General features: G+C 46.7%; 1 protein-coding gene across 16 annotated transcripts in view; it reads left to right on the plus strand.

Moving 5' to 3' along the window:
- The window catches only part of COBL (cordon-bleu WH2 repeat protein), a 259,723-nt gene that overhangs the window by 132,831 nt on the left and 104,736 nt on the right, over window positions 1–22,156 (plus strand). For 13 of the 16 annotated variants that reach the window (XM_089917916.1, XM_022593180.3, XM_022593186.3 and 10 more), the window contains one exon: window positions 14,999–15,181. The exons of the other annotated variants lie outside the window; for them this stretch is intronic. In XM_089917916.1, coding sequence (XP_089774042.1) covers window positions 14,999–15,181 — 183 coding nt within the window. The remainder of the gene's footprint in view (window positions 1–14,998; window positions 15,182–22,156) is intronic. 16 annotated transcript variants of the gene reach the window in all.

A 22,156-nucleotide genomic window follows, 5' to 3' on the forward strand; every position in this document is an offset into this window, starting at 1 on the left:
TACACCATATTAACAAATTGAAGGAGAAAAAGCATATGACAATCTCAATAGATGCAGAAAAAGCTTTTGAAAAAATGCAATGCCGAGTTATGATAAAAACCCTCCAGAAAGTAGGCATAGAGGGAACTTACCTCAACATAATAAAGGCCATATATGACAGACCCACAGCCAACTTTGTTCTCAATGGTGAAAAACTGAAGCCATTTCCACAAAGATCAGGAACAAGACAAGGTTGCTCACTCTCACCACTATTATTCAACATAGTTTCGGAAGTTGTAGCCACAGCAGTCGGAGAAGAAAAAGAAATAAAAAGAATCCAAATCAAAAAAGAAGAAGTAAAGCTGTCACTGTTTGCAGATGACATGATACTATACATAGAGAATCCTAAAGACACTAACAGAAAACTGCTAGAGCTAATCAATGAATTTGGTAAAGTAGCAGGATACAAAATTAATGCACAGAAATCTCTTGCATTCCTATACACTAATGATGAAAAATCTGAAAGAGAAATTAAGGAAACGCTCCCATTTACCATTGCAGCAAAAAGAATAAAATACCTAGGAATCAACCTACCTAAGGACAGAAAAGACCTGTATGTGAAAAACTTTAAGACACTGATGAAAGAAATTAAAAGATGATACAAACAGATGGAGAGATATACCATATTCTTGGATTGGAAGAATCAACATTGTGAAAATGATAATACCACCCTATGTAATTTACAGATTCAATGCAAACCCTATCACACTACCAATGGCGTTTTTCACAGAACTATAAGAAAAATTTCACAATTTGTATGGAAACACAAAAGATCCCGTATAGCCAAAGCAATCTTGAGAAATAAAAATGGACCTGGAGGAATCAGGCTCCCTGACTTCAGACTATACTACAGAGCTACAGTAATCAAGACAGTATGGTACTGGCACAAAAACAGAAATACGGATCAATGAAACAGGATAGAAAGCCCAGAGATAAATCTATGCACATATGGTCACCTTATTTTTGATAAAGGAGGCAAGACTATACAATGGAGAAAAGACAGCTTCTTCAACAAGTGGTGCTGGGAAAACTGGACAGCTACATGTAAAAGAATGAAATAAGAACACTCCCTGACACCATACACAGAAATAAATTCAAAATGGATTAAAGACCTAAATGTAAGGCTAGACACTAGAAAACTCTTAGAGGAAAACATAGGCAGAACACTCTATGAAATAAATCACAGCAAGATCCTTTTTGACCCAGATCCTAGACAAATGGAAGTAAAAACAAAAATAAACAAATGGGACCTAATGAAACTTAAAAGCTTCTGCACAGCAAAGGAAACCATAACATAAACAAGACCAAAAGACAACCCTCAGAATGGGAGAAAATATTTTCAAATGAAGCAACTGACAAAGGATTAATCTCCAAAATTTACAAGCAGCTCATGCAGCTCAATATCAAAAAACACAAACAGCCCAATCCAAAAATGGGCAGAAGACCTAAATAGACATTTCTCCAAAGAAGATATACAGATTGCCAACAAACACATAAAAGGATGCTCAACATCACTTATCATTAGAGAAATGCAATCAAAACTACAGTGAGGTATCACCTCACACCAGTCAGAATGGCCATCATCAAAAAATCTACAAACAGTGCTTCCCTGGTGGCACAGTGGTTGAGAGTCTGCCTGCCTATGCAGGGGACACGGGTTCGTGCCCTGGTCCGGGAGGATCCCACATGCCGCAGAGTGGCTGGGCCCGTGAGCCATGGCCGCTGAGCCTGCGCGTCTGGAGCCTGTGCTCCTCAACAGGAGAGGCCACAACAGTGAGAGGCCCATGTACCGAAAAAAAAAAAAAAATCTACAAACAATAAATGCTGGAGAGGGTGTGGAGAAGAGGGAACCCTCTTGCACTGTTGGTGGGAATGTTAATTGGTACAGCCACTATGGAGAACAGTATAGAGGTTCCTTAAAAAACTAAAACTAGAGCTATCATATGACCCAGCAATCCCACTACCTGGCATATACCCAGAGAAAACTGTAAATCATAAATAGTCATGTACCACTATATTCACTGCAGCTCTATTTACAACATCCAAGACATGGAAGCAACCTAAGTGTCCATTGACAGATGAATGGATAAAGAAGACGCGGCACATATATACAATGGAATATTACTCAGCCATAAAAAGAAACAAAATTGAGTTATTTGTAGTGAGGTGGATGGACCTAGAGTCTGTCATACAGAGTGAAGTAAGTCAGAAACAGAAAAACAAATACCATATGCTAACATATATATGGAATCTAAAAAAGAAAAAATGGTTCTGAAAAACCTAGGGGCAGGACAGAAATAAAGACGCAGATGTAGAGAATGGACTTGAGGACACGGGGAGGGGGAAGGGTAAGCTGGGACGAAGTGAGAGAGTGGCATGGACATATATACACTACCAAATGTAAAATCGATAGCTAGTGGGAAGCAGTCGCATAGCACAGGGAGATCAGCTCGGTGCTTTGTGACCGCCTAGAGGGGTGGGATAAGGAGGGTGGGAGGGAGACGCAAGAGGGTGGAGATATGGGGATATATGGGGATATATATAGCTGATTCACCTCGTTATACAGCAGAAACTGACACACCATTGTAAAGCAATTATACTCCAATAATGATGTTAAAAATATATATATATTTACTCATAAAGTGAGAGCTAAAATGTAGCCAGAGTGTGTGAGGGGATTGCCTATGGGATGAGATCCTTACTGGAACATGGGACTTTTGAAGGAAGTGGGATTCGGGAAGGAGCACGCAGCCTGGACACACCAGCTTGTGACCCTGAAGAGTGGAAGGTACCAGGGGAGCTGCCTGTGACTGACATTAGTGGGGGGAATTGTCCCCCGCCCATGGTGGAGTTCAGAACCCGGGCACTTGCGATCTTGCCGACAATCTTCCAGAGAGGTGCAGACCGTGGCGTTTCACACTGACTCACAGAGGAGTAAGGAAACAGTGCGCCCCAGGCAGGGAGCCCTCTGGATGACGCCCAGCCCTCAGGCTTGGATACAGGGCATGGGATGCGGGGGCTTGTGGGTGCCTGTTCGATAAGGCGGGATGGCCAGCCGTGCACAGCCCCGGCCAGGGGACCTGGCACGGGGAAAGTAAGGCTTGTCTCAGGCAGTTGGAGAATAATCCAGAAACAGAGGCTGAGGTTTCTGTGTTAAAATCAGAAATGAGGGCTTGAGTATTTACGTGATAATAAATAGATTTTTAATTATATTATTATATAATATACATTATATAATACGTTATTATATATTAGTGTATTATATTAGTATATATTATGTTATATATGTTGATGTGTGTTATATATTATAGCATATTGTATAATATATAATATGCTACTATATATATTATAATATAATAATACATTATATATCATATATGTGTGTGAGTATGTGTACATACACACACACGCACTCACACCCTGAATGGGGGATGGGGTGCCGTCAGTTGGAGACCCACTGGAGCTATGGTTCCCTGCAGGACGGGGTGCCGCGGGCAGTCCTGGCGGGAGCTCCAGTCACCCAGGGCGTCCTCTGCTGGGTTCTGGAAAGCCCACTCTCCACACTCACCCCTTGGCCTCCTGTAGGCCTGCTCCTGAGGCATTGCTAGGGGAGCAGATCCCAGGCAGCTGTGGGCCACAACCAAAGAGGGCATCTGGGGAGGACGGCAGGGCTCCCGGGGAGGATGCTCTTTAGAGCCGGGGTGCTGGTGGGGGCCCGAGAGGAGAGAGGCTGAACACAGCCTCACAGGTGACAGTCTCCGGCCTCAGAAGCAGCTGCATCTGAGAGAGAAGATGAAAGGCAGTGGGGCTCCGGCAGGCAGGTCAGGAGGGTACGTCCACTTGGGAAGAGCACCCATACTTTTGCTTAAAGCTGGTGGAGTTGCCCCTTCGAATCCAGCTGGGGAGACTGATGCTAACAGGGGCCCAAGGCGGGGTCTGAGTCCTGAGAGAAGAAAAGAGAAGGGAAGGGGACTCTCTCCATTCCCTTCTGGGCCCCCCATCACTCCTGCTGCCCTCCCCTCTGCCCCGCCCCACACGGCCCAGGATAGAGAGAGGCAGCCGTGCCCACTGGCCTGTAAGCCCCTAGGTGAGGTGGCCCCAGAGGCAGGGCTGCCGCAGGCTGCGGTTGGGACTCAGCTCTGAGTGGGACGGCCTTTCTCCTCCCCTTCTGAGTACCTCCTGCTGTCAGGCCTGGACAGAAGGCCTACCCTGCTGGTTTATTGAATAGGCATCCCGCTAGCTCCCCACATGCCACCAGAAAGAGGAGAACATTGCACCTCTCCCAGGATTGCAAACATAGCAACAGGGAGATCGGCTTCCCAGTTTCCCGATGCGTTGTAGCAACTGTGTTCAGTAACTGTTGTGGTGGTCCGGTTTTCCTCCTTGCTTGTTCGCCTGGGACTGGAAAGATTGGACGGAATCCCTCGGATGTCCCTTGGTGTCCCCGCTCTGTTACCTGCTTTCGGGTGGGAAAACCTGCATCTCCCTCCCACGGCCCCTCTTCTAACCCTGCTCTTCGCTGGACCTCTGGGCTGGCTCCACCCCTGCAGTTCCCCTGCAGTCACCCTTTTCCTTCCCCTCGTTTTATTTCCAGCAAGTGTTAATGTCTTAAAGGGAGAATGCAGAGTGGGCACAGGCCAGAAGAACTGCAGAATCTTGTCCCTAAAAATCAGGCTCACAGGCAAGCGTGGGGCTCCATGAGCAGGTCACAGGAAAACCTGAAGAAACCTGCAAGGCTTTACATGTGAACATCACAGGTGACCTGGAGCGTGTGTGCCCTGAATTCCCCTCTCTGGGGCCAGGCTGGCATGCACTGGATCAGCTGTGTGTCTTGTGGGGCAGTAGAGCCTCAGAGAGGGGTCAGGGGTGGGGTGCTTTGTTAGTTAATAGTAAAGTTGCAAAATTTATGAATGATTTACTTAAAACAGAAGGAGGCTGTTCAAGGTTCCCCTGGAAAAACATTGTCCTTCACTTCCTAATACGCTTTTCTGAGGGAAAGTGTGAGGGGCAGAGATCTTGTACAGATGCTCCCTGTGGAGGTTTGTCATGCATGGGAACCCCTGCCACCATGGGGCTGGGGACCAGAAATAAATGTCGGAGGCTGATGCTCTAAGGTCTGTCCTGAGGGAGAAGGAAAAATGAGCCACCTCTGCCCCAGGCAGCGTGAGTGGTGTGATGCTTTCGGGGAGGAATCTGCAGCAGTGGCTCTTCACCTTGACTTTCAAAGCAGACGCCTAACAGCCAGCGAGCCCATGAAAGGACGCCCGGGTCATGATGAGCTAGAAATATGCAAACCCAAACCTCAGTGAGGTGCTGCTTCGCACCCGCTAAGATGGCTATCAATTTTATAAAAGGAAAATAACAAATAAGTGTTGGCAAGGACATGGAGAAATTGGAACCTTCCTTCATTGCTAGTGGAAAGGTAAAACGGTGGAGCTTCCGGGGAGAGTGAAGCGTAGACCCGGCAAGTCTGCTCCTAGGTGCCAACAAAACTTGAGGGCAGAGTTGCCAGCCAACACCTCTAGGCAGATGTTCACAGCAGCTCTAGTCACAAAAGCCAAAAGGCGAAAACAACCCGCATGTCCGTCCCCAGATGAATGGGCGAACAGAATGTGGACTCTCCAATGCGAGGAAGGATCATTCAGCCATGAGGAGAAAGGATGCTCTGACACAGGCTGAGTACGGGGGAACCTTGAAATCTTCACGCTGAGTGAAAGAAGCCAGGCTTGGAAACCATGTGTTGTTTGACTCCGTTCATGTGAAGGAACCAGGACAGTCCATCCAGAGTCAGAAAGCAGATGGGTGGTTGCCACGAGAGATGGGATGAGCAGTGGCTACTGAATGGACCGAGGGTTTCCTTTTAGGGGGATGAGAAGTTCCAGAACTAGATGGTGGTGGCTGGACAACACGGGGAAGGTACTTCATGCCTCTGAACTGTACATTTTAAAATGGTTAAAATGGTAAATCATATGTTACACGTATTTTGACACAATAATTTTTCTTTTAAAAGAAAAACAGCAGATGCCTGGTCCCATCCCAGAGTTTCTGCTGAAGTTGGTCTGGGGTGCGGCTGGCCTTTCCCATCTTTAAAAGCTCCGGGGTGCGGGGGAGTCCTGATGTGTGACTAAGTTCTAGAACCTCTGTTCCAGTGCCAGCCTGCCTGGCTCTTCCACTGTCTGGATGTGGCCCCAGGCACCCGCTCTCTCTGCCTCAGTTTCCTTCCCTGTGAAAGGGGGTCCTGCGGTTACCTACCTCAGAGAGCTGTCACATGATCAGATGGGTTGATGTGTGGAGGCTCAAGACCCCCTCACGTATCTGTCGTTCTGCCTGAGTCTGGGGATGAGACCCCCTTCTTCACCAGCAGTGCTGGTTCTCTGCTCTCAGCCAGTGTCCACTCAGACTCCCTTCTGGAAGGGGGGACCACCCTTCTCTGTTTGTCCAGGACAATCTTCAAAATGCTTTTGCCCTGGGCTTCCCTGGTTGTCCAGTGGTTAAAACTTCACCTTCCAATGCACGGGGTGCGGGTTCAATCCCTGGTCAGGGAGCTAATATCCCACATGCCTCGTGGTCAAAACACCAAAACTTACAAAACAGAAGCAGTATTGTAACAAATTCAATAAAGACTTTAAAACTGGTCCACATCAAAAACATCTTTGAAAAACAGAATGCTGTTGCCCCATGTTCTTTCCAGTTGGGCCTTTTTCCTGGGCCACGTGGATAAGGGTCCCACTTTGGATACTGAAATTTCTGATTGCTGTTCTACGGCACGATGCCTGTAGATAGCAAAGGGTGATGGATGTCTTTGCAGGTGAGAGGGGGGCGCTTGGACAGTGGAGGGCTGGACTCCTCAACTGAGAGACGATTGAGTCACACCTACGCTTCCTGCTTCTTAAAAAACCCTCCTCTTTTACTTGAAGATGAATTTGCCGGATTCCTCCACCTAACGACTCGGTTACCTAGAGTTAGGGAGAAGCCTTCCTGATCTGATCCAAGAGTTAGAAATCATCTGGTTTCTGGCCGAGAGATTCGTTCTCAGTTTAGTTTTGTTTCTATATGGGGATGAGGCGTCTTTTCCGTCAGCCCTGAAACCCAGCCAGTACCAACCGGCAGCCAGGCCCTCATTGCCTCCCCTCATCCAGCCCAGGTATCAGTGAAATGCACAGGAGCCGCTTGACATGCGAGGCCTGATGTCCTTTGGAGGAATCCATTGATCTCAACTGTGGCTATGTAGGAAATCCTACTCCTGATGAATTTTAGTAAACAACTAATAGATCAATATGCAAAACCTGCTACTGTACAAATTTTGGGAAATTTCACACATTTTAAAGGGAAACCTTTGTTATTAAGGTTTTATTGTTCGTGTGAATTAGCACCATCTCCCCCCGCCGCCGCCAAAATTGTGCTTAATTGAGTTTTTCTCCTTTGAAATCTCACCTAGAACCACAGCAAGCCAGCACACACACACAGACACACACACACACGTGTGTGGAGCCCTGACCCCCCTCATTCTTCTGCTCCCCATGCGTCACGCTCACCACCCCTGACTCACCATCACACCACCTCCCTCAGAGTTCTTCCTCTCCTCTCCCCCTCCACACGCCCCGTGGAGCCTGCACACTGACCCCTGGGGCCCCTGCGCCCTCCCCGGCAGGATCACGGCCTTCCTGGGGCTGGGCATCACGTGTTCTACATCTCTGAATTACACCAAGACTTGTTTCCTTTTCATTCACAAGCTTTTCAGAAATGTCTGGCTTTCTAAAATGGTCCTGGTGAAAGTGGCCAATTTTGAATAATCGGTATATCCCAAGCATTCCCATCTTCGCTAACAGGTTTTGGTTTTCAGGAGGTCCTACAGCAGAAGGTTCGGACTAATCCAGCTCACCTTCAGTTTCTCCCCTGAGTTTTGTTACAAGAAAGATACTACCAGTTGGATGCTCTGGCACACTTACATGTTCCTGTAAGTTCAGGAAAAATCCTGCCAGTGGAGAAATGATCTGAAATTGTTCTGATGCTTGTAACCGTCAGAGAGCTTCTATGACACAGTATTTTGTTGGCCAGATAGCTTCTGCAACTTATCTTCTATAGAAATGCGTTTCCTCAGGCATCCTCTCGAGGCACTTGGCACAGAGAATGGCCTTTTCCCACTCACGTCGCAGAGTAGAAACTAGATTCATAAGTTCCGTTTCTCTGCCCATCATGGGGATTTGTTCTCACGAAGCTGGTGGGCTTCAGCCTCTTGGTTTGCCCTTAACTCTGAATTGATGCCAGATTTCCAGGGTGTGGGAAGACTTGGTGTCCTCTGGCCGAGGGATGCAGCCATGGGTGTGTCCATCAGGAAGGCTGTTCTCCTAGGATAAGAAAAAGCAGGCAGAGCACACCCTTGAGGAAGGGAACTTTGCCTGGCCCAGTGTCCAGGATGGTGCCAGCAGCCACGGGATGGGAAGCAATGTTCTCTGGGCTGCTCTGCCCAGCGGATCCCTGTGAGTGCGGGCAGTCCATCCATGCCATCTGGTTTCTGTCGTGTGGTCCTGCCTTAGATCCCTGCCAAAACCTGTGTCCGAAGAAAAGGCGACGTGGGTAACAGGTCTGACTGCAACTTCTCTCCCACTTGATTCTTTGACCAAGAAGAAAGAAAGGAAGGAAGGAAGAAAGGGAAGGAAGGAAGGCAGGAAGGAAGGATGGAAGGAAGGAAAGAGAGAGGGAGGGAGGAAGGAAGGGAGAAAAGGAAGAAAGGGAGGGAGGAGGGAAGGGAGGGAGGGAGAGGGGGAAGAAGAAAGGAAGGAAGGAAAGAAAAAGAAATGAAAGAAAGAAAGGAAAAAGCAAAGCTGTATGAAATCCTTTGGGAGGGGGCCAGTGTGGTGGAAGGAGAGGGGGGATGCAGGTCAGCTTGGGAACTTACTAGTTGAATCCCATCCCCAGGGGCTCAGGCATCCTGAGGAGCTCAGTTCATTTCCTTGGGCCTCAGTTTTTCTCACTGTTAAAACTCTAAAACCATGCCATCCTAAAAGCATCTGGTCTAATTCAGAAGTATCTGATGCTGAAAGGATTGTTGATGGCTATTTTAGACTGTACTCACCGTTACCAAAATATTTCCCTCAATATTTAGACCAAAACCTCTACCTGAATTCCTCACCAACCATGTCAAAAGGTCCACTTGATCATGTGATTGGTTCTCACAAGATAGCCTCTTTTTTTGCCAGAATGAACAGTTTTGAGAAATGGGAACAAAATAACTCTTCGTCCTTACGTTTTTTGGGAATCAATGTAAACAGAAAGGTTTCAAGTACAGCATTGACCCATTTGTCTCCGGAAGCATATTCTAGCCAGAGTTCACAGCTGCCTTACTGTCTGTAGGGACAGACGGCTCCCCTTCGGCTGTGACGTGGACGCTGGTAGAGCCGCCTGGTGCAGACAACATCAGAACCTCCAGCAGAGGACACACACGGGGCAATTGGGCTCATGTGGAGAGAGTGATACCCACCTTGGGCACACTCGGCGTCCTGCCTGGTACTGATCTCTGATCGGTTACAAGCCAATGATAAAGGAGAGAAGCTGCTCTTTGCAGTGCCTGTGCACCCCAGAATAATTCTAGGGAGACCCAGGGCTCCCAGAGCTTTCCCTGGGGTTGTAAGGAGCTGTAACAGCTGTGCCCTCTGCCTGTAGTGCTGGCCCCGCAGAGACCACTGTGCCCGCAGTGACGTTCCCCATGGGTTAGAGTCAGAGCTAATTCCAAAGGCCAAGCCCACGGTCACCCACCCAGCCCACTTCCCAGCTCAGCTCCCTGGGAAGCCCCCGGGGTCTGTGCCTCTCCCCACAGAGAAGCTCAGATCGTTTGTGTCAATGAAAGTGGGAGGGAGGGAGACGTAAGAGGGGAGACATATGGGAACATATGTATATGTATAACTGATTCACTATGTTATAAAGCAGAAACTAACACACCATTGTAAAGCAATTATACCCCAATAAAGATGTTAAAAAAAAAAAAAGAAAACATTGTTGCTGCCATAACAAAGGGCTTGCAGCCATCAAGCCATCACATTACAGCTGCCCTGAAGGTGAGCCCTGAGGGAACTCAGGATGGAAACAGGATGCCTGCCATCACGCCATCAGCCACTGCAGCCACCAACCCCCCCCACCGCTGCACTGAAGGTGCACCCTGAGGGGATTCAGGATGAGAAAGCATAGGACACTGGCCCCAGATAGGTGAGGTGCACATCAAAGGGGTGGTTTCAGTGAGCCCAGACTCTTGCATCTTCCCATACATTGATAAGAGCTAAATTCCTTAACTTGAGATGTCTGGTTTTCTTTCATTAACAGTAATCTTTTGATGTTCTGACTACCTGGTCTTTTTTGCAAAAACTCCTATACATCCTGGTTCCCCCCTTGCCTCTTCGGAGCAGTCCCTCAGAGCAATCCGAGAGGCTGCGTCCTGGGTTTAAGTCCTCAGTTTTGTCCACTGAATATAACATAATTCTCAACTTTTAGGTTGTGCATATTTTTTCAGTCGACATTTGCAAAGTGGCTGCGGTGACAACCAGATAGAAGGAGATCGGGACTTGCTGAGAGAATGAGTGTATTTCAAATGGAAACAATCAATTATACATTTTTTCATTTAAAATTTGAGATCTCTGGCAAAATCAACCGTCGCAGGTGATGTTGGCTTCCTCTCAGGCTGACACCCAGATCCTAAAATTGTTTCCTAGTTCTCCACTCCCAGCTGTGTGTGTGAGATGGGATCAAGTTATCGTTTTATACTGAATGTAATAAATTCCAGGGCTGTCAGCAGTGATACAGTTACACCGAGTTTAGTACTGTTTCCCATCCCGCTAGCCCTCCAGGGACAGCAGGGGAGGTGTACACCCCGCAGTCTGAAGTCCCACGAGCTCTGGGTGAAAAAGGTTGGGTTTGCTTTTTCCCCTTTTCATTATCCATTGCTTTTTCTTAATGATTTATTGGGCTTCACTCGCAGGAGGAAAACTCCTGAGAAAATCTGGTGTGACTGTGAGAGCCAGAATCTGTGGATTTTGTTGCCAACCTTTGTAGAAAGGCATGACTCACTTCCCTACCAGAAAAGGACTTGATATTTAAAAAATGTTATTGACCAGTTTGGACAGGAGCAGGAAGTGAGATCCCTCCCGCAGGTAAGCCGTGGTCTGTCCCCCATGGAACTTGGCCACTCTGTAGCAGGAGAGAACCCTGAAACTGGAATAGGAGATCATGGACTGGGCTGTCTGGACACCAGGCTACATGGACCACACTCTTGGTTTACCATTTTGTTTCATGTTGGTGTGAATGAGCATCTTAAAGGACATCCGATACTTAACAGTGTTTTCATCCAAATTATTCTGTGGGTTTTTTTCTACATTCTGTGTACAAATTCCAGGAGCGGGAAACGAAGGAAACAGGAGTTAAACCACAAATATTCTCTGGGCAGCCGAAATGTTTTGGCTTCCCGTGGGTTGAAGGTTGAGAAACACTCTTGTGTTTCAGAATCGAGAGGGGCTGGTGAACCAAGATCCAGGGGACCCTGACATTGGAGGGGTAGGGGGTGGGGATGGGGGTGGGAAGAGATGTTTGTGTGTTCTCTAGAGCATATTTGGCTAAAAAACCTCTTGTGTCAAAATTCACTTCTGTTCGAGAGACACAGATAATGGATCGAGTGCAGCCCATCACCCGGATAACAGGTGTCAGGACTTGCAGGGGGACCTGGATGGGTGGCTCTGGGGTCCAGTTTTCTGCTGCCCAAGGCCATCTCACTGTGGCCCTGATGAGGTCATTCTTACCAAAAATACTTATCAGAGGAGAAGGAAACCACATAGGTGGGACATCTCTAATGTGACAGAAACATGCTAGGTGCTGACCACAACTTTGAAATAAATGGAATGCCCCCAATTTTAAAGATGGAGACATTCCTGCCTGTGTATGCATGGTGGGTTCTGGGTCAGCCCCTCACCTCAAGAAGGAGTTGACAATCTCAGATGTCACAGTGCTCTAAGGGCTACAGGATGACAGAGGTAGAACCTGAAATAGATACAAAATGGATGAGCTGTGAAGTGCTTTTAAGGGAATGTCCTCACAGAGCTGGGAAAATGCTCAGGGCACTTAAAGGACTGAGGTGAGTTCAGAGTGGTGCAGAGGGGTCCGCCAGGCTTGCATAATTGTGGTGAGGACTGAAGCAAGTGGGATTGGAAGTTCCCAGTCTAGACAGGGTGGAGGGAGGAAAATCAATTAGTACCAGAGGTGTAAAATGCATTGTCGCAAACAGCTTGTTTATGGGATGCCAAATGGGCCCAGGCACACTCCAGAGATGCAGGCAGTGGGTGGAGTTCTCCATTGTATTTCACAAGTTTTAACAAACCTCCATGGCATGAGTTTGTACCCCCTTGAATGTGGGGCGGCATTTGAGCGATCCAGCCACCCAGTGCAACACTTCCCCAGCTCCAGACTTGGACCAGTCAAATCCTTGCTCTGGTTTGCTTCATTTGCTTAATTTTATCATGTGGACCCTGCACCTCTGAGTGAATTTAAGTTCTTGTGTCTCCTTCCATGTTCATGGTTGCTATGGAGGTAGAAGTAAGGCAGAGAAAAGTATTTAAGAGTTCATTTTGCATTGGCCTATTTGCTTAGTAACGAGTCTAATGTCTGCAGAACTCAAGGATTGGGAGAAACATTGACATTTTTTCTTTACATTTTTTCTATGGGAGCCTCGGTAGGGGCTGATGGGTTTTCTGGGTGTTGGGCTATTTCCTGTGGATCCCTCACCTATTCCTTATGGGGATTCTGCATTTGATGAGCAGGGCATTTGATGGTCAGTGTCTCACAAGGAAGCATGAATTGGCATAAAAAGCAACCTTCAGGGATTGGGTTTTCCTTTGATATTTATATTTAAGTACAAGAAAATCTGAGTCTCATGGATAAAGAAGAAGTGACACATATATACAATGGAATATTACTCAGCCATAAAAAGAAACGAAATTGAGTTACTTGTAGTGAGGTGGATGGACCTAGAGTCTGTCATACAGAGTGAAGTAAGTCAGGAAGAGAAAAACAAATACCGTATGCTAACACATATATATGGAATCTAAAAAAAAAAAAAAATGGTTCTGAAGAACCTAGGGGCAGGACAGGTATGAAGATGCAGACCTACTAGAGAATGGACTTGAGGATATGGGGAGGGGGAAGGGTAAGCTGGGACAAAGTGAGAGAGTGACATGGACATATATACACTACGAAACGTAAAACTGATAGCTAGTGGGAAGCAGCCACATAGCACAGGGAGATCAACTCGGTGCTTTGTGACCACCTGGAGGGGTGGGATAGGGAAGGTGGGAGGGAGACGCAAGAGGGAGGAGATATGGGAACATATGTATATGTATAGCTGATTCACTTTGTTATAAAGCAGAAACTAACACACCATTGTAAAGCAATTATATTCCAATAATGATGTTAAAAAATAAATAAAAACCACCTAAAAAAAAAAAAAGAAGAAAATCTGAGTCTCAAAAATCTTCTCAGGAAACTGAATGATAGTATAATTGGCAGAACAGAATAGAATTTGAGGCTGAGGGCAGGTAATGCGGGGCTGTTGCTGAATGCGATGAGTTTCCTGTCTGTATTTGTTTCCAATGTGGTGAACCAATGGTTCAGATGAAAGCTCACCCACAAGTTCATTGTGTGAAACGTGAGGGCAGGGTTGCCCACCCACTCATTTCTGCAAATGTGGACTCAAGGGCCCTCCGGTAACCAGGAGATGCTAGGAGCCAGGGACACAGCCACGGGTGCAGACAGGGAATAATCGCTGTCTTCATGGGCTCACATTTACATGGTAACTATAAAAGCACATATCAGATGCTTCCTTTGTGCCTAGAACTCTCTAAGGTTCTTTCATCTGTCCTAACCCTTTCAGTTCTCACGATTTCTTTGTGATGGAGGTGCTGTTATTGACCTCAATTTTACAGGAGATAAACTGAGGCAGAGAGAAGCTAAGAAACCTGTCCAAGGTCACACAGCTTATCAGCGGCAAAGCCGGGAATTGAGTCCAGGCAGTGTGTCCCCCTCAACTGTGGGCTGACCACTACACTGCACTGGCATCGGTGTGGACTACACCGGGCTGGGACTCCAGTGCTGGGGAGGGATGGGGCAGGACAGAGGGCACAGCAGGGCAAGGGGTGGGCACCGTTTCAGTTTTAATTTGGAATTAGACGGCTATTCTCTAAATGCCCTTCCTGCAACTAGCACTCATGTGATTCTATTCAGCAGGACCTAGGAGGAAAAACTGGAAAAATATCTATGTGCCTTTAGTCTGCTCCCTGGATATAGACCTTGCTCCTTGGGAACAATTAATTAGTGTGTTAGGCTGAATTTATTTTCAGTTGATTAGGGATCAGTCATGAAGTACTGCATTCGGTGGTCACGTCAAGTCTTCACAGCAGGCTGTTTATACTACCCGGCCACTTGTTTGAAACTTCTCACAGTTAGAAGAAACCTAAGCCCCTCCCTGGCAGCGGGTGAAATACTTCTCGAAATGGCAAAGACGGGCTTCTTCTCCAGCAGAAATATACCTCTTGATCGGTTCCTTCCTCTTTTCAGCATCTAAGTGCTCACTCTGATGACAGGTTAAAAATTTAAGGAGGTTAATTCACCACTGCAGGTGGGTTGAGAACCTTGCATGATTCTAGCTGGTAAGAATTCCTCTTAGAGGTTTCAAAAGTCTGCTGTTTCCTTCATGATTAGGGAAATAAACCTCACACCAGGAGGTGTGTCCTGCCATGGGGTCTGTGATCATTTTCCCAGGAGAGTGAAAATAAGAGTTTTGCTCCAGCCATTCAAGCTGTCCGTGGAAATGAGGATGGGAGAAGTTCAGGTGGGTGGTGGGCGCTCGGCTTTGGTGTCTGAGCATTCGTATGCCGAGAAGCACCTCAGAGTGATGAGGTTTTATGTTTGCCTCTTCCCCCGACAGGGCTGCTTGACGACCCCAAACTCCCCGTCCGTGAATCCCCGTTCCACTACACTGGGTCCATCGCTCTCCCTTGGCAGCATCTCAGGGGTGTCGGTCAAGTCAGACCTGAAGAAGCGCCGAGCGCCTCCCCCTCCGTCCCTGCCCTGCGCGGGACCACCCGTGCAAGACAAGACGTCAGAAAAGGTAGGGAGAGGGCGCCGCTCAGGACCAGGGCCCCTGCTAAATGAACCCATGAATTCTCTGGAAGGTGTCTGTGCGCCCTGTCATCCTTCAAGCTTGTGGCTTTAGCAACGAGATGGCTCAGGGTGAAAAGTTATGCTTTATTCAGAAGTCAAGGTGAGATGCCGCATCGCTTCACTTAGGGAAGATCGGAAACTATTTTTGTGCCTTCAGCCCTTAAAGGCTTAGGCTTGTTGATTAACGTTTATTTTATCTTTAGCTTTGAAATGTGGGGCACCATTGCTTAATGAGAAAATTGCAGGCACTGTAAGAAATCTGGAGTGTGCATAAGATGGGGATGACACGTAATACAATATAGGTGCCCCAATAAACCGCGTTCACGGGACAGCTGAGAAGGTGTTTGCACGTGAAGTTGGTTTCTATGTGACATAACATCTATTTAGGGAGGCCTTGTATCTGGGGAGCCTTCAGAGCAGAGGAATGGCTTTGCACGTGACTGTCCCGTGGTGACCAGGCAGAGCCAGCGTCCCTAGCGGCTGGCCCCTTACTCTGGGCGTCTTCCTTCATCTGCCTGATGATTGGCCTTGAAACACTATTTGACATACCAGGCCCTCATTTTCCAGAGGCCAGGACACTCTTTGACATTTTTTCTGGCTTAAAATGTGACACTGAAAAAAATTATTTGGGTGGGATGTGACAGGGATGACACCCAAGGGTGGCCAGGACGGACGGTGTGCTCTGGGTGCTTTTAGAAGCCAGGCTCTCCTGGGCAGCAACAGGAGTGCTCCTCAGAGACCCTGAGATGCGGGTCAGCCTGCAGTGTAAGGAGAAGGACCCACTGTTCCTCACTGAGCTGAGATGGTTCCCGGCGACTTGCCTGGTAGCCTCCTGGGCAGATACCACCCCACAAATAGGAACATCTATGTGGAGCCCCTTTAAGCCCAGCTCTCCTCCGGTAGGAGCTGACTCTTCTGACACTTTTATCCTGCTGTGGTGTTGCTTGGCTGGCCCGTGTCTGCTTCATGGGGTCCATAGCATCACACCCTGCTGGGCTTGAGGCCCGGCCCTTTCGTGCTTATTCATAAACTGACTTTCCTTAAGATAACTTAGAAACCACGTCTGTACCTTTCAGACGGGAGACTTGGCCCCTGTATCGTGGTTAGCAGTCACGTTAGTGGCTCCGTGGCAGTGTCACGACACCTCACTTCCTTTCCTTTCCGGCCTGGTCATCTGTCTGGCCGTGTATCCGTCTGGCCGTGTATCTGTCTGTTCATCGGTCACCTTTCTCAGTCCCTCCAGGGCTGTTCTTTATCCCTGGTCTAGAGACACCCCTGTTCCCATCTAACGGTCTTTCCATACACAGTCATCGCAGTCCGTCTGAAAAGCCTGTAATGCAACGCAGTTTACAAGAAAACTTTTGATTTTTATGTTTCTTAAACAGTTTCTAAGAGTACTAATTTATTTTGAGTTTTCCATCATATTTTCACTGTCTTTTGATAAAAGAAATGTAGGCACAAACCAAACTGGCATTGTTTTGCTGTACACATGCCCAACTAAGCAGCGCAGACTCATGAACACAGAGCTGCTTCCCATGGGGGTCTGCAGTGCGTTTCACCCCTTATTTTGTGGGGAGTTAGATTTTGAACTTTCTCGTGACGCAGAGCACTCTTACAGCATTTAGCAATTTTCAACCACCTACCTCTGGGGGTGTCTTGTTGCTTTTGATGGGGAGGGGTACTTCTTTAGTGGTGAAAAGTGTGAGTTCCAATATCAGTATAATTTAAGCTTTATTTCAAAAGAATTACATTTGCCTAATGTTATAGAATGTAGATGCTACACTGCATCGGTATTTTTAAAAATTTTATTGGAGTATAGCTGATTTACAATGTGGTGTTTAATTTCTGCTGTATAGCAATGATTCCGTTTTATATATATATATATATATATATATATATATATATTCTTTTTCATATTCATTTCCATTATGGTTTATCACAGGATATTGACTATAGTTCTCTGTGCTCTACAGTAGGCCCTTGTCGTATATCCATTCTGTGTATAATAGTTTGCGTCGGCTCGTCCCAAACTCCCCATCGATCCCTTCCTGACCCCCCACCCCCTTGGCAGCCACAGGCCTGTTCTCTATGTCTGTAAATCTGGTTTTATTTTGTAGATAAGTTCATTTGTGTCCTATTTTAGATTCCACGTGTAAGTGATATCATATGGTACTTGTCTTTCTCTTTCTGACTTACTTTGCTTAGTATGACCATCTCTAGGTCCATCCATGTTGCTGCAAATGGCATTATTTCATTCTTTTTTATAGCTGAGTAGTATTCCATTGTATGTATGTACCACATCCTTATGTGTTCATCTGTCGATGGACATTTAGGTTGCTTCCATGTCTCGGCTATTCTAAACAGTGCTGCAATGAACATTGGGGTGCATGTATCCTTCCGAAGCTTGTTTTTCTCCGGACATATGTCCCAAAGTGGGATTGCCGGATCATATGGTAGCTGCACCAATTTACATTCCCACCAACAGTGCAGGAGGGTTCCCCGCCTTTTCTCTACACCTTCTCCAGCATTTATTGTTTGTAGACTTTTTAATGATGGCCATTCTGACCAGTGTGAGGTGATAGCTCATTGTAGTTTTGATTTGCATTTCTCTGATAATTAGAGATATTGAGCATCTTTTCATGTGCCTATTGGCCATCTGTATGTCTTCTTTGGAGAAATGTCTATTTAGGTCTTCTGCCCATTTTTCGATTGGGTTGTTTGTTTTTTGGTGTTGAATTGTAGGAGCTGTTTGTATATTTTAGAAATTAAGCCCTTGTCAGTCGCACCATTTGCAAATGTTTTCTCCCAGTTCATAGGTTGTCTTCTCATTTTGTTTATGGTGTCCTTTGCTGTGCTGCAGCAGTACTTTAAAAATTCCTTCTATCCAGAGAAGTTATGTTTCTCAGATTTTTATGTGCTTTTCCAGAGTGGATAAAGTCGGCTTGAGTGGGAAAATGTATATTAAGTAGAGAATTGGGAACTCTGAATGAAAAATAAATAGTACTGTATACACTGCAGAATGAATAGAGCTCCCTCTGAGGCAATAAAAGCTTCTTTACTGAAATCCGTTTTATTTGGCACAGAATGCGTGGAGAAATTGACTCGCAGCAGCCATCTCCTTTTTTAAGAATATGAATGGCATATGGATTAGATTTAAGCATTTGCTATGACCGTGGGTTTTTTTTTTTCCTTTCTAAATGAAAGGTATTTTGTTATTTACTAATTTCTGGGAAAGGAACCCAAAAATGTATTGTCGTCGTTGGGGAAGAACGTCAATTCCTTCTTCCTGAACTTCCTCCCATATAAAGATAAGATGTTTGTTTGGAAAGCCTTATTTATATGCAACTGTTACTAACACGAATATCCTGAATCAGGAGGAAAGGATTATTTTCAAGGCCATGACTAGTTTATAGGAAAATGGGAATGCTTAGATTTTCTTCTTTTAAAAGACTTTTTTCTTATCAACTGGTATTAAAAATTCAGTACAGTAGCCCCTTCCTATCTGTGGGTTTCCCCATCCTCAGATTCAACCAATCATGGATCAAAAAGAGTCAGAAAAAAAAAATTGCAGAAAATTTCAGAAAGCAAAACTTGAATTTGCTGTTTGCTGGCAACTATCTACATAGCATTTACATTGTATTAAGTATTATAAGTCACCTAGAGATGATTTAAAGTACACAGGAGAACATGGGTAGATTATGTGCAAGTACTGCCCCATTTTACAGATGGGCCTCAGCATCTGAGGATTTTGGTATCTGAGGGGGTCCTGGAAACATCTCCCACTGAGACTGAGGGGAGACTCTATTTACTTTTTCAGGTCTTAAAGGCAAAATAATTTCAGCCATCTTCCAGGTCATCTGAAACTTTTAAAAACTGTAACCTTTGTCTCAGAATTTGCAACCTGCTTATATACTCATGATTTGAGTATTTATTATTTCTAAAAGTACTTTTCAAGAAGATTTTTCCAGAGGCGTTTGAGCCAGTGGGAGAAACGGGTGGCATCCTTGTACCAGCCCTTCGACAGAGGGGTCAGTGAGACAAGGGAAGCCACGTGCCATTTTCAGAAAAAGGTGGAGCTGCTTTCTGCCTCAGACCTTCACCTCTCGTCCCAGCGCCTTGAATGAAGTTTTAATTACGTGGAACGTTCAGACAGGGATGATCTATACATTAGGGCACATGTGCTGAGTCAGTATTTTTCAAGCTTGAGTGAGCGTCAGAATCCCCCCAAAGGGCTTGTGAAAACACACTTACCTTGGTTCCACACTGAGGGTTTCTGATTCCGTAGGTCTGGGGCCAGGCCTGAGAACTCGGGGTTCGGCAAGTTCCCAGGCAAACCCCACTTTGAGAACCACCACCCCACAGACCTCTGCCTGCCCCATCTGCCCACCCAGAATTTGGACTAATCAGATGTGAGAGCAGCAGGTCTACTTCGTATGAATATTTTTAACAGATCTGGAGAGATTCTTTGGCAGAAAAGTTACCACCATCATGCACCGTTAGCTGAGGCCTAAAGCTATATATTACGATAAATGAGTAGGTCCCACTTCTTCTCACTGGGACCTGGGAAAAAGGACAGAGGAATTGCCTGTTCCAGACGGGATCTTTCTCCCTCTTTCATCTTGGAGGGGCCACACTGTCCTCTCCCCACCTTGCTCCATGCTGAGATGACCCCTTGCCTTGTCCTTAGCCCTGCACAAGGGCTTGCTGCATCTGTGTTTGTGTCAGAGCCCCCTTTATACAACAAGTCTTAGCAACGGACCCCAAGGAGACTTGCCTTCCTGTCATTTGCACACATCTCTCCCCCTGGGGCTGCTCTTGGATCAGCATGGGTCAGAATTCAGATCATGAATAGGGGCAGAGGACACAGGTGCCCGGGTGGACAGCCCTCCACTCACTTGGTGGTCCTCAGTTTCCTCCTCTACGAAATGGGAACGATCAAAGCAGCCTCCCCAGGTACACGGGGTAGAGGTCAGAGCAAGGCCCCTGGAGCCGCTTCCTGGATTCAGATGCCAGCAGCTCTGTCATTCCTGGGAACATGATCTTGGCAAGTTGCTCCACTTCTGAGACTTGTTTTCTTAGGTGTGCAGACTGTACTGTGGAATGGAGGTGAGAGCTGGCCCCAGGGCCCTTGGGAAGTGGAGGGGCCAGGGTGCAGGGGGTCCGGCCAGGGTCCTGCATTAACCAAGTGGAAGATTGTATTTAAAGATCAAACTCTTTATTGCTAGAAACACCAAATGTATAATGAAAAGTTGCCAAGCCCCTGGAGCAGGCTTATTCTCTTCAAGGATGCCTGCTTATCTTGGTGGCATTTTCCCCTCTGGGCACAAAGCTCAAAGAGCCTACTCACTAGTCCACACCTTCGGAGGATTGTGGAGGAGAAAGCAGTGGGTCATCCCTTTGGAACCCCTGTTTGAGACGAAGAGACTAGAATACCGTCAAGTCATCCTTCCTCAGGGGACTCAATTCACCCATTAAAGACGGAAAATCCCGTGAACCGCATCGGCCGACATCGCATTTGTACGACCCCTGTCAGGTTAACGAGCAGCTTACTTCACTCTTTATCTCTGTCCATTGATTAAAAGTAACTTGTGGAAGTCTGCTAGACAATGCTGTGTCTAATTTTAGCTGCCATCATCCACAGATATGGAATAAACAGCTAGCCATTCATCTGTTCAGTCAATATCCAGTTGTTATACACCTGCTTTAGTGGCAGTTACAGCTGTGCATCTTTTTTTATTGTAAGTAGAAGTAATTCAAAAAAGATATTAGTTATTGAGGCGTTCTTTTGTCCTATTTTATTTGAATTTTTGTGTTCGTTACGTTCAGCTCCAGATAATTCCAACATGACAGTGCGTTTGTACATTATCTCCAGTTTATTGCATTGAGACGAAAATAGCTCGTGATGTTGGCTATTATAATGAGAGATGACGGAGGCGTGTTATGATCCGTTATTAGTATAAGCCAAAATGGAACTTTCTATGAAATATATGCTTGTGTAGTCAACAGGTAGTTTTGAAGAGCTGCTATATGCAAGGCCCTGCATTTGGAAACACGAATTGATAGTCATTACTGTAATATCGCGGTACAATGTACACATAAGAACACGGTATCTCCTACTGTGTAAATAAGTAGGATAATTGGGGAATGTTGGGAATTTAGTGGAAAGCACTACTACTTGCAAGTTCCATTTTCTGGATCATCACGAGACCCGGGCCAGAGCGGAAGGAAGCCCTGGTGGCCCCGGTTCCAGGGAATCTGCAGGGAGCAGGACCGTGGACCGGGGGCGATCAGGCCACGCGGCCAGCGGGACCAGATCCTGTCTCCTCTCCCGTTAGGACTGATATTTTTTGCTTATTGGAACGAACGTCCAGAAGATGCTGGGGTCGAAGTGATTCTGACTTTGTAGTCATGGCTTGTCACCCCTGGGCCTCCTGGGGTGAGGTCCACTCCGTTTCCTATCACACACCTCTTGGTGGTGGTTCTTTTGTTTCTGGAAAGGTGGTTGATGCTTGGAGACTTTTTAGAATTTATTTTTCATAATAATGAAAGACTTTTGGCTACGGCTGGCATGTCGGCTTCCTGCAGTGCCGGGCTGAGCAGGGGGGAGCTGGGCTGGACGGGGCTCGGCAGAGAGGAGTGGTCCTGCAATTCGCCTTGTGCATCAGACGAGGCCCCCCCGGACCCCGCCCCATGTGAGGGATGAAGGGGACACGGTCTCGGATGCACAGGGCGCTCTCTCTCTCACACGTTACATCCCACCTGTCAGGGAATCTTGATGCACATCCAGGTCCTCCCACCGAGCCCTACCGCCCCCCAACCCACCCCGGGGCCCTGGTGCAGTCCCAGGACATAACTCCTCACTGGTCCCTGCATCTGCTCCTGTCCCTCCCCCTCGGCCTCCTCTTTATTCCATACTCGACAC

Source organism: Delphinapterus leucas, chromosome 9 (assembly GCF_059928025.1).
Source record: "Delphinapterus leucas isolate spDelLeu-1000000601 "Yukka" chromosome 9, BTC_Dleu_Yukka2, whole genome shotgun sequence".
Taxonomy (NCBI): Eukaryota; Metazoa; Chordata; class Mammalia; order Artiodactyla; family Monodontidae; genus Delphinapterus; species Delphinapterus leucas.